This window comes from Bufo gargarizans, chromosome 5, assembly GCF_014858855.1.
Source record: "Bufo gargarizans isolate SCDJY-AF-19 chromosome 5, ASM1485885v1, whole genome shotgun sequence".
NCBI lineage: Eukaryota > Metazoa > Chordata > Amphibia > Anura > Bufonidae > Bufo > Bufo gargarizans.
Window position 1 is genome coordinate 487,745,915 of NC_058084.1, and position 13,016 is coordinate 487,758,930.

Here is a 13,016-nt window from a genome sequence, read left to right on the forward strand (position 1 = left end):
ACAAGGAGGAGATCCCTACAGAGACAGATGTGAGGGGCGATGAGGAATACAAGGAGGAGATCCCTACAGAGACAGATGTGAGGGGCGATGAGGAATACAAGGAGGAGATCCCTACAGAGACAGATGTGAGGGGTGATGAGGAATACAAGGAGGAGATCCCTACAGAGACAGATGTGAGGGGTGATGAGGAATACAAGGAGGAGATCCCTACAGAGACAGATGTGAGGGGCGATGAGGAATACAAGGAGGAGATCCCTACAGAGACAGATGTGAGGGGCGATGAGGAATACAAGGAGGAGATCCCTACAGAGACAGATGTGAGGGGCGATGAGGAATACGAGGAGGAGATTACTACAGAGACAGATGTGAGGGGCGATGAGGAATACAAGGAGGAGATTCCTACAGAGACAGACGTGAGGGGCGATGAGGAATACAAGGAGGAGGTTCCTACAGAGACAGATGTGAGGGGCGAAGAGGAATACAAGGAGGAGACTCCTACAGAGACAGATGTGAGGGGCGATGAGGAATACAAGGAGGAGGTTCCTACAGAGACAGATGTGAGGGGTGATGAGGAATACAAGGAGGAGATTCCTACAGAGACAGATGTGAGGGGTGATGAGGAATACAAGGAGGAGGTTCCTACAGAGACAGATGTGAGGGGTGATGAGGAATACAAGGAGGAGGTTCATACAGAGACAGATGTGAGGGGCGATGAGGAATACAAGGAGGAGGTTCCTACAGAGACAGATGTGAGGGGCGATGAGGAATACAAGGAGGAGGTTCCTACAGATACAGATGTGAGGGGCGATGAGGAATACAAGGAGGAGATCCCTACAGAGACAGATGTGAGGGGCGATGAGGAATACAAGGAGGAGATCCCTACAGAGACAGATGTGAGGGGCGATGAGGAATACAAGGAGGAGATCCCTACAGAGACAGATGTGAGGGGCGATGAGGAATACAAGGAGGACATTCCTACAGAGACAGATGTGAGGGGCGATGAGGAATACGAGGAGGAGATTCCTACAGAGACAGATGTGAGGGGCGATGAGGAATACAAGGAGGAGATTCTTACAGAGACAGATGTGAGGGGTGATGAGGAATACAAGGAGGAGATCCCTACAGAGACAGATGTGAGGGGCGATGAGGAATACGAGGAGGAGATTCCTACAGAGACAGATGTGAGGGGCGATGAGGAATACAAGGAGGAGATTCTTACAGAGACAGATGTGAGGGACGATGACCAGTGTAAGGAGGACATTCCTACAGATAAGAGCCCAGGTGAGTAGTGACCACTAAATGAAGCAGAGACGAGTCTGTAACTGTAATGACCCTGTACTGGACTTCCCCTATAGCAGGCGCCTTCCCCAGGTCCTAACAGTGTCCTCCAGTACTCAAATACCCCCAGGACTTACAGTAGGAACAGCAGGACAATCCCATGAAGAATAATACAAAGCACATCAGATATAGAACTCATCAGTAGATGACTGGACCAAGATGGGGATAGTAATCAGATGGTGGAACAAACGGATGATGGGGGTTATATGATGAGCGGATGATTGAACAGACAATAAGTGACCCTGAATCTTTCCCTAGATCTGTCCTTAGACGCTGACCCCAATACCATCACTGACCCTACAGACATTCTTATGGAAAACACTAATCTGTAAAATTGACCCTAAAACAAACAGGAGGACACTAAGGCCTGTTTCGCTCATTCATTAGGTGATCGGCAGCACATTTACACGGGTAGATTGTTGTGTTCGCAGGTACGGTCGTTTCTGATAATCTGCCCAATAATTGGCTCATGTAAATCCACCATAACCATAAGAACAAAGGTTCACTGACGAAGAAAACTAGGAGAGATACTAGAAAATAAAAGGATTACTGGACTGAAAAGCACAGAGCTTACACTATAACCAGCAGCCCCTGCAGAAACTAGGAATATTTACGGCGAGGCTAACCAGTCAGGAGCTCCTCTCCAAACAAGGTGAGCTACAGAAGAGAGGTCGGCTGAGCAAGAGATCAGCTACTGTATAATACATAGCAACTGCCCCAAACATACTAGTAGACAGGAGAAGAGGAAGCAGTAGGAGTGTTCCCGCTGATCCTAGCCCATTACACCAAGGTGGTAACGACTCCCTCAGGTCTGCGCTGTGACTCTCCAGGACTTTCTCAGTAATATCAGGGTGACAGGTCTCTTCCATGAATCTCCTGGACGTGTCCTGGTGTCCCTCTGCGCAGCATTTCACAGGCCTCATGTCACACTCTGGACTGCACTGGATTCTGGTGTCCAAATTATGAATGTGCAAGGTGTCACCATATGTGTCGTCCATACAGGCCGCGGGTACCTTCCGTAATCTTCTGCCATACCACGTCATAGGATTCCGGCTCCCACCTCCACTGCAGGTTCCTGGTCCTCCTGACACCTCAGTGCAATGACTCCTTCTAGGAGCAATTATTTGAATGTTCAAAAAAGGAGTAAACGTCCAGTGGCTTATACTACACCTCAGTATGGAGCGGGTGCACACACCGGAAGACAAACCACTGTCAAAAAGGAAAATGTAATGGTAAAGGAATCGGCTGGCGCTCTCTATCTGGCTCTGTGTGGATCAATCACAGAACCATGTGGTATATATAAAAAACATTTTATTAAAATATCGCACCAACAATATATACTGTCAGTGCACAGGAACATTAAACCTAAAATGAAATAACGCGCATAGCATTCCACTTCTAGGTAAGTATACATCTGGACGTCCACAATCGTCCTAATGTTCTGATTATGGAAGTATCCGTGTCAGTAGGTTAACCTACTTGGTTCTGTGATTGGTCCATACAGAGCCAGATAGAGAGCGCCAGCCGATTACTACACCATTATATTGGAATGTTCAGTTGGCTGTAAGAGTATGGGGGCTTAGTCATAGATCTCGGCCATGGAAGAGGAAGGTTATCTCTTCTCACATTGTATTACTGGGACCACTGGCTGTTTCTACTGGGTCGCAGAACAGCAGTATTCCCACTGCTATGTCAGTACCGTACCTTGTAGTTGAGCTTTGTCCTCCTGGCCATTTACTGCTGCTCTGCACCCCCCACCCCGAGACGGCGGTGTCCCAAGGCACTAGGCGATGTCTGTCTGTCCACTACACAAAATTCTGCTGCCAACAAGATGCCATTAAACCTCTCAGTAAAATCCTGCACTACCCCCAGCAGCTGTGGCCTAATAGTTCTCTCCGGGTTCTTCCCTCCACCTCTCGGTGCTCTGCTAGTATAGGCCATTACTCGCCCCCCACCATCTTGAATTTGGGTCAGGATTGCCCCCAGCCCCACCAAGCTTCCCTCAGTATACAGGGTAAAAGGCTCGGTGTGGTCAACATAGACCAGAACGCGGGAGAGACCAACAATCTCTTCATCGGTGGGAAGGCCTGATCTGCCTTAGCCCCTTGAGATGAATTCAGGTAACACTTCACATAACCAGGAGAGAAACTGCGTCTTATAGACTGACTTGGCCGTGATTGTCACTTAGGATCCAGTAACAACTAGATAGGACAGCGCTACTTTCTTAACCCTTTCAGCCCTGGGTAATTTTTTGTCTTTAATTTCCATTTTTTACTCCCGGCTTTCTCTGAGCCATTATGATATAAAGTGCAGTCCCACCACAGTGCAATGGGTTTTATTTTCACTGCGTTCCCTACACGGTAAAACGGAATAATGGAAGCACTCACTAGTATTCGCTTTATAAGATGCACTGACATCCCCCCCCCCCACACACACACACTTTTGGGGGAAAAAGTACGTCTTATATGTGGGGTCCTCAATGTGGGGTCTGTAGAAAAGGTCACTAACTGAACAACCCCTTTAGTTGTTTGACCACCTGATATCCCACAGCGCTGATCAGAAGGCTGGAGTTGTCACCTGTTCTTCCCTTTGTGAACCCATTCAGCAGGACTGGACTTTCAGGGCAGAGTCTAACAGCATTTCCACAGTCTAATAAAAGCAGGTCACCAACCCTAAATACTGGTTGTCTCTGGCCAGTCCTATATACTAAGATTCCGGATAAGTAAGCAATGGCCCCCACTCTGCTCGGCTTCCCAGCTGTCCGTGACAACCTGCCACAATTTCCGACTACCATTCTGCTCCTACTTAAGACTCTAGCACTGCCCCCCACCCATCCTCTAATGGTCCCCTTGCTGACTCCTCAGGGAGCACATTAGCGGGGGCATGGTCTGGGTCTGACATGTGGCATATAGAATGCATCGGGGAAGCGGGGACGGTTTTGTGGAGGGCACCGGTGACAACTCTTTTGCTTGCCCCTTTACAGATCTCCCAGTGCCCCCTTATTAGTGACTTTGCCACAATTATTTACTTATAATTCCTGATCCTCACATGCAGTTGTGGAGCTCTTGCTAAAGAACGGAGGGGTCGTTCCACTCAGTATGATTAACTCTAACAAGCAGTAAGCCTGGTTTAATAGGGTTGATCCCGCTGACAGATACTCTTTAGAGGGAACCTATCACTTCTGTGCTGGCAGTCAGTACTTTTAGATTACAGATAGGCCAAACCCCACAGCACATGTCAGCGCTGGGAGGGAGATGAGTCCGATGAGGCTCACAACCCCCACCGTCCGCCTCCTCCCGACATTCACTGGCAGGTTTCTTTCCAGTTGTGCATAGGAAAACCAGCCAGTCTTGGTCCGGAGGCAGGGAAGGGTAGAGGCAGTCAGTCTTATCGGACTTGTCTCCCTCGCAGCCCTGGTGCACACTGTGGGGTTCGGCTTGTCAGTACTGACTGCACAGATGTGACAGACCGCTGAAATCACCGGGCCTGTGACTACACTATGCTGCCCCCTGTGAGGGCCACGACCTACAGGTGACAGGTTCCCTTTAAGGCAGATTATTTTATACAAAGACTTTTAATAGAGAATAGTAATCCGGCCTTACGCTGACTCCATAGCCATGGCTTCCTCATACATCACCGCACTGTTCCTCTCCACTGCCCTGCACTAAAGTGCATTTTTATATGTTAAAAAATATCAGTATTATTTAAAAAATGTATATTATTAAAAAAAAAATTACTAAATTTTGTTCTTGTCAGATGACTGTACTGGGAGCTCGGAGGGACAGTTGATATCTACAGTTTATAATGCAGATGATCCGGGTGTCACATCAGATACGTATGAAGATTGTGCCATTATTCCAGATCTACCATCCACCCTTCACAGCAAAACTCAGTCATCTGATCCTTTAAAACAAATCCGGTCTTCTGATTCATCACAGACTGTTAACCAGAATGCAGGCCACAAAAGGGGTGAGGGAGCCCAAAGAGCTCAGAAAGGGAAGAAGTCATATCCATGTTCAGAATGTGGGAAATGTTTTACTCACAAATCAAAACTTGAGAGGCATCAAATAGTTCACACTGGAGAGAAGCCGTATTCATGTTCAGAATGTGGGAAATGTTTTACTCAGAAATCAAATTTTATAAACCATCAGAGAATTCACACAGGGGAAAAGCTGTATCTATGTTCAGATTGTGGGCATTGTTTTATTCACAAATCAGAATTTGAGAGGCATCAGAGAGTTCACACGGGAGAGAAGCCGTATTCATGTTCAGAATGTGGGAAATGTTTTGCTCATAAATTTTCTCTTGTTAACCATCAAAGAATTCACACAAGGGAGAAAGCGTATTCATGTTCAGACTGTGGGAAATGTTTTGCTTACAAATCAGAACTTGAGAGGCATCAGAAAGTTCACACAGGGGAGAAAGCATATTCATGTTCAGACTGTGGGAAATGTTTTGCTCATAAATTTTCTCTTGTTAACCATCAAAGAATTCACACAAGGGAGAAAGCGTATTCATGTTCAGACTGTGGGAAATGTTTTGCTTACAAATCAGAACTTGAGAGGCATCAGAAAGTTCACACAGGGGAGAAAGCATATTCATGTTCAGACTGTGGGAAATGTTTTGCTTACAAATCGCACCTTGAGAGGCATCAGAGAGTTCACACGGGAGAGACGACGTATTCTTGTTCAGAGTGTGGGAAATGTTTTACTCACAAAGCAGAACTTGAGAGGCATCAGAGAGTTCACACGGGATTAAAGCCGTATTCATGTTCAGAATGTGGGAAATGTTTTACTCAGAAATCAGATGTTGAGAAGCATCAGAGAGTTCACACGGGAGAAAAGCCGTATTCATGTACAGAATGTGGGAAATGTTTTACTCACAAATCAGATGTTAAGAAGCATCAGAGAGTTCACACTGGAGAGAAGCCATATTCATGTTCAGAATGTGAGAAATGTTTTACCCAAAAATTGTCTCTTCTTTTACATCAAAGACTTCACACAGGGGAGAAGCTGTATTCATGTTCGGAATGTGGAAAATGTTTTACTACGAAATTATCTCTTGAGAGCCATCAGAGAATTCACACAGGGGTGAAGCCATATTCATGTTCGGAATGTGGGAAATGTTTTTCTTATAAATCATCTCTTGAGAGCCATCAGGGAATTCACAGAGGGGAGCTGTATTCGTGTTCAGAATGTGGTAAATGTTTTACTAAGAAATCATCTCTTGAGAGCCATCAGAGAATTCACACAGGGGAGCTGTATTCATGTTCAGAATGTGGTAAATGTTTTACTAAGAAATCATCTCTTGAGAGCCATCAGAGAATTCACACAGGGGAGCTGTATTCGTGTTCAGAATGTGGTAAATTTTTTATTCAGAAATCATCTCTTGAGACCCATCAGAGAATTCACACAGGTGAGAAGCAATATATTTGTTCAGAATGTGAAGAGTGTTTTTCTAGAAAATCCGCTCTTCTTTTACATCAAAGACATCATAAAGGGGAGAAGCTGTATTCATGTTCGGAATGTGGGAAATGGTTTACTCAGAAATCATATCTTATTAAACATCAGAGAATTCACACAGGGGTGAAGGCATATTCATGTTCAGAATGTGGGAAATGTTTTACTCAGAAATCATATCTTCAGAAACATCAGAAAGTTCACACAAAGGAGAAGCCGTATTCATGTTCAGAATGTGGGAAATGTTTTACTCGGAAATACAATCTTGAGAAACATCATCAAATTTGCACAAAGAAGAAGCCGTATTCATGTTAAGGATGTGATTGATATTTCGTTAGAAAATCAGATCTTCAACATCAAAGATGTCACATGGGAAAAAAAATCTGTAGTCGTGTTAAGAATGTTTAACTCAGAAATATATTGTTGGGCATTCAAAAATTCCCACAGGAAAAGCCACTTTCATGCAGGGAAATATTTTACTCGCAAATTACGTTTTGAGAGAGATCAAGAATACACACAGGGGAGAAGCCGTATTCCTGTCCAGAATGTGGAAAATGGTGGGCTCTGAAATCCAATCTTCACCATGAAAGTCATCATACAGGGAAGAGGCCATAATTATGTACGGCCTGTGGGAAATGTTTTACTTGCCAATCGGATTGTGTTAAACATCAGAGAATGCACGTAGGGGAGAAGCAGTTTTAACCCCTTCATAACACTTGCCATACATGTACGGCAGGTTTTGGGTATTTAAAGAGGACCTTTCACCTTGAAAAACATTGAACTAAGTATCCTGGCATATACAGCGGCACCCAGGGATCTCACTGCACTTACTATTATCCCTGGGCGCAGCTCCGTTCTCCCGTTATGTCCTCCGGTATCTTCGCTCAGTAAGTTATAGTAGGTGGAGACTTAGGACTCTAGGTTCTAGTAGGCGGAGTCTGCCCTTGTTCTGCTGGGCGTCTCCTCCTCCCATGCTGTAGCGCTGGGCAATCGCAGCGCATAGCTCACAGCCTGGGAGAAAAAAACCTCCCAGGCTGTGAGCTGTGCGCTGCGATTGGCCAGCGCTACAGCCTAGGGGGAGGAGACGCCCGGCAGAACAAGGGCAGACTCCGCCTACTATAACCGAGAGTCCTAAGTCTCCGCCTACTATAACTTACTGAGCGAAGATACCGGAGGACATAACGGGAGAACGGAGCGGCGCCCAGGGATAATAGTAAGTGCAGTGAGATCCCTGGGCGCCGCTGTATATGCCAGGATACTTAGTTCACAATGTTTTTCAAGGTGAAAGGTCCTCTTTAACGACTTTTGCCTTAAAAATAAAGTGATTGAAAACTGAATAAAAAACATCAAAAAGTCACATGTACTATAAAATGTTATCAATCGAAATTGTAGCTCGCACCGCAAATAAAGAACCTGCACACAGCCCTGTGGAAATTTTGGGGGGAGTATTAAAACCTAGCACAATAATATAAATCTGTGATCGCTGTAATCTTACTTAACCATAGAAAAAAGGTCACTGCGCAGTGAACGCTGTAAAAACAGAATCCATAGAACAATGGCGCAACTGACTTTTAAATTATTTCTACCCTATCAGTAATTTTTTTCCAGCTTCCCAATAAACCATGTGGAATAATAAATGGAAACAATAGAAAGTTTGTCCCACAAAAAACAGCCCTGCTACAGCCGTGTGACTGGAGAAATAGAAAAGGTATGGCATTTGGATGGAGGGGAAGAAAAATAAAAGTGCAAAAAACGGAAAATGGTTGCAGTGGGAAAGGGTTATAAATTGAAGGAAATGTGGCGGGTGTGGAGCTCCCTTATAGGATGCTTTCTGCTTAGAGATGAGAGAATTTGTTTAGCATTTCCCAAAAATTCATCTTCTGAATCTCTTAAAATGGTGTCCTCAATCTGAGGGTCTGAAGACGGCATGTTTTACAGGACAATCTAAAGTAACTACTGTGATTAAGAACAAGGACACTCCTATGCAAGTGATGGTCATGAGGACTCCACCCTCGACGTCTGCCACAACTACAATTGCGACTCCTATTTTAGACTTGGCTTCACCAAGATACCGTTGTACCTGCTGCGGACAGAAGGCGGTGTAGAATCTGACTAATTGCATTTATTGCGGGACTCCATTGTAAAGCCAAAGGACTAATGATTAACTGGTTGACCTGAGTTCTCATAGTATGCTTCCCGAATATGGATTCCACTGGTTCTATAGGTTTAATTAGGCAAGATAGATAGTGGGGATGGTTTAAAAAGTAGGATCTTCTGGATGGATGCTGGTCATTCCACAACTTGCAAGATTAAGTATTCTTTCACTTTGTGTAAGTAGGAAGGTTCTCTTCCTCCAGAAGGGAGGTAGGGTGATCTATACCAGTGTTTCCCAACCAGTGTGCCTCCAGCTGTTGCAAAACTACAACTCCCAGCATGCCCACACAACCATAGGCTGTCTGGGCATGCTGGGAGTTGTAGTTTTGCAAAAGCTGGAGGCACACTGGTTGGGAAACACTGATCTATACAGCCTGCAAAATAATGATAAAAAGAGGGGAGTAATGGGGTCAATGTCAACCTTATATTCATATAATACATATAACATGAATGATTATGTCATACATATATTTATATATTCGTGAATTCCGAAACGCGTCGGAGGTATTGTGATCCAAGCAGGCATCCGTCCAAGGTGTGACGGAACTTTTGTTTTTCAAAGCTATCAGCTTAGTTTCCCTTGCGCGTGCGCGCGTCACCGGCCGGGACTGTGCGCGCTGGTAGAGGAAGATTTAAATTACTTACCGGTAATTGGTTTTTCCTCTAGCCCCCACAGCGGCACGACAGGAGGATACCCCGCCTCCCCAGGGACAGGAAACAACGTGGAGATCTTTAAATACTCCTCTCCCCTTACCTGCTCCAGTAAATAACCGAGAAAACTCTGGAATGGATGCAACTAATCTTTATGTGTTATTGAGAATTAGACAAGGATACTCTCCAAGAAAGACAAAACAACTTTTTTCCTTCTTTCATCCTTTTCTTTTTTTTAAAATAAAAGTTAGAATAATCATTGGGAGGGAAATTCCCCGTGCCGCTGTGGGGGCTAGAGGAAAAACCAATTACCGGTAAGTAATTGAAATCTTTCCAAACACCCCCCCAGCGGCACGACAGGAGGAATAACATAGGAATCCCATATCAGGGGGGGGGGGGGGGACAACAGCAGATAACACTCTGCGAGCAAATGATAATTCCCTGTTCTTTAACACATCTAACTGATAATGTCTAAAGAAAGTAGAAGGTGACGACCAGATGGCTGCCTGGCAAATTTGTTCTAACGGAACCTCAGCTGATTCAGCCCAAGAGGCTGCTACAGATCGGGTTGAATGGGCTTTTAAGCCTGCCGGGGGAGGAACCCCCCTTAAGTCATAACAAGTCAAGATTGTTGATCTAATCCATCGACTAACGGATGCTTTGCTTGCCGCGTTTCCCTTATTTGGGCCTGCAAACTGAACAAATAGTCTGTCCGTCTTCCTGAGATCTTCTGTAGCCTTTAGGTAGGTAAGAACGGCTCTTCTTACATCCAGGTTATGGAAGCGTCTTTGTTCCTGACTGCCTGATGGGGATCCACAGGAAGGGAGGGACACTTCCTGAAGACAGTGGAACTTAGAGACCACCTTGGGTAAAAAAGAGGGAGAATGTCTCAGTACTATCCTATCATCCTTGATGGACAGGTACGGGGGCCTGCACGAGAAAGCCTATATCTCCCCCACCCTCCTAGCCGAGGTGATGGCTATTAAGAAAACTGTTTTAAAGGTAAGCATCTTTAGAGATATTTCAGATAAGGGTTCAAAAGGGCTGTCTGATAAGGCTGCTAAGACTAGATTTAAGTCCCAAGGAGGGACAGTGGACCTCACTATTGGCTGTTTTCTCCGAGCTCCTTTCACAAATCTCTTAACAAGGTCTATGTCTGCTAATTTTATATCAAGTAAGGCACTCAAGGCCGATATATGGACCTTTATAGTGCTTACTCTTAGCCCCTTCTGAAGACCTGACTGGAGGAACTCTAGGACCTTAGTGATTATAAGGGGACCTCTGGTATCCCCCCCTGTAAATCTTCTGAAAGACTACCAGATCCTGTCATAGATCTTAGAAGTCACCTTTTTGCGACTAAAAAGAATCGTGGAAATTACCGCGTCCGAGAGGCCCTTCCCTTTTAATATTTCCCGCTCAGTCTCCATGCTGTCAACTGAAGTTGTGTTGTCTTGGGATGCCATACTGGGCCCTGGTGAAGGAGATCCGGGATGTTTGGTAGATGCCACACGTCTCCTGCTGACATCCTCACTAGGAGAGGGAACCATGACCTCCTGGGCCAGTAAGGAGCAATCAGGATCAGATTGTGGTTCTCCTGAAGTACCTTTTGCAGCACCTTGGGGATTAACGCAAAGGGAGGGAAGGCATACAAGTTTACTCTTGGCCATGGGTGGGAGAGAGAGACCACTATAAGAGGGTGATCTGAATAAGCCAGAGAGCCGAACTTCTCTAGTTGTCTGTTTTGACGCGTGGCAAACAGATCTATTTCTGGAAGGAACCATGTTTGCGCTATCTGATGGAATATCCTTGGGTTTAAGGACCATTCCCCTTCTTTCAAGACATCTCTGCTGAGAAAATCCGCCACTGTATTGTCTTCTCCCCTTATGTGAACTGCCGATATTGATAGTATGTTTCTTTCTGCCCACTGGAAAATCTCTCTTGAGACCCTCGCCAAGGATGGGCTTCTTGTGCCCCCCTGTCTGTCCAGATAGGCCACCGCTGTGGTGTTGTCTGAGAGTATTCTCACTTCTTTCCCGTGGACTTCTGAGTGAAGGGCCTTCAAGGCCTCCCATACTGCCCTTAACTCCTTCAGGTTGGAAGAGGCTAGGATTTGATTTTCTTGCCAGCCCCCTTGTATTACGGACCTGTCTGAAAAGGCCCCCCAACCGTTCTTGCTGGCGTCTGTAGTGATAGTGACTACATCTGTTTGCTGCCACGGGACGCCTGTGTTTAGGTTTTGGTTGATCAACCACCAATTTATGGAGTCTCTTACATATTGAGGGACTCTTACTCTCCGTTCTAGAGAAGCTTTGCTCTTGTCCCATTCCCTGAGCATGAAAGCCTGGAGGGTTCTTGAGTGAGCCTGAGCCCACTTTACTGCTGGGATAGCTGAGGACATTAGACCCAAGATTCTCATTATTGACCTGATTGTCACTCTTGATCTGCTGCGGAACAGCGTAAATTCCTGCTTGATAGTCTGGACTTTTTCCTGTGGGAGGAAGGTCCTCATGAGGCCTGAATCCAGCAGCATTCCCAAAAAGATCTTCCTTTTTTCGGGCTGGAGGTCTGACTTTCCTATGTTTATTAGCCACCCCAGGTCTGTTAGGCTCTGCTTCACTATTTCTATCTGTTCTAATAGGAGACTTTCTGATGCAGCGGCTATAAGGAAGTCGTCTAAGTACGGCACAACTAATATGCCCCTTAGATGAAGATCTGCTATCACCTCTGCCATCACTTTGGAGAAGACTCTTGGTGCTGACGTAATACCGAAAGGGAGGACCTGGAATTGATAATGGAGTACCCCCGAACCCCGTTGTACTGAAAATCTTAGGAATTTCTGATGCTCTCTGCAGATTGGAATGTTGTAGTACGCGTCGGTAAGGTCTAGGGTTGCCATAAAGGTGTTTCTCTGTAACAGACTTATAGTGGATCCTCGCTTCTCTTATCCATTGGGTCTTTTAAGAGACCTAAATCCTCAAAGGGTAAGGCTGACTTTTTCGTAATCTTTGCTACGGGGGCATCCACCTTAGGACATTTGTCCCAAGAGGACGTATCTTCCTCAGCAAAGGGATATTTTCTTTTTAGGACCCTAGATACGCTTGGTCTCTTTTCCACATCGGTCCACTCCTTATTAATTAACTTTATAATATTAGAGTGGAGGGGGAACACCCTCTTCCTTTTTTCTCCTAAGCCCTTAAACATTAAATCTTGTATAGTTTTGGACTGTTTAGACTCCTCTAGGTTTAGAGTTGCCCTAATGGTCTTTAATAATACTTCGGTCTCCTCAATGGAGCAAAGAGGCTTCCCGGACTCATCTTCAGAGGAAAGAGGTTCGGACTCTGAGAGTTCCCCTTCATCAAAATCCACTTCCTGATATTCCGCCTCTAAAGTCGCGGGCATCTCAGTCGTAGAAGT

The 13,016-nt window shown here is 45.4% G+C and overlaps 1 protein-coding gene across 1 annotated transcript; it reads left to right on the forward strand.

Annotated features, from left to right (window-relative positions):
* The first annotated feature begins 327 nt into the window (after positions 1-327).
* On the forward strand, positions 328-7,546 carry LOC122939539 (zinc finger protein 345-like). Its single transcript, XM_044295605.1, has 4 exons — positions 328-365; positions 790-797; positions 1,225-1,281; positions 5,095-7,546. Exons 1-4 carry the CDS (start codon positions 328-330, stop codon positions 7,110-7,112), a joined length of 2,121 nt encoding a protein of 706 aa, XP_044151540.1. The 3' UTR covers positions 7,113-7,546.
* The last annotated feature ends 5,470 nt before the right edge of the window (positions 7,547-13,016 follow it).

What these genes read in the sequence shown, in the direction of transcription:
- LOC122939539 (XM_044295605.1), top strand. Translation starts at nt 328, where the DNA reads ATGAGGAATACGAGGAGGAGATTACTACAGAGACAGAT. An exon ending in TCCTACAGATAAGAGCCCAG is followed by an intron (nt 1,282 to 5,094) that starts GTGAGTAGTGAC and finishes TGTTCTTGTCAG; the next exon opens with ATGACTGTACTGGGAGCTCG.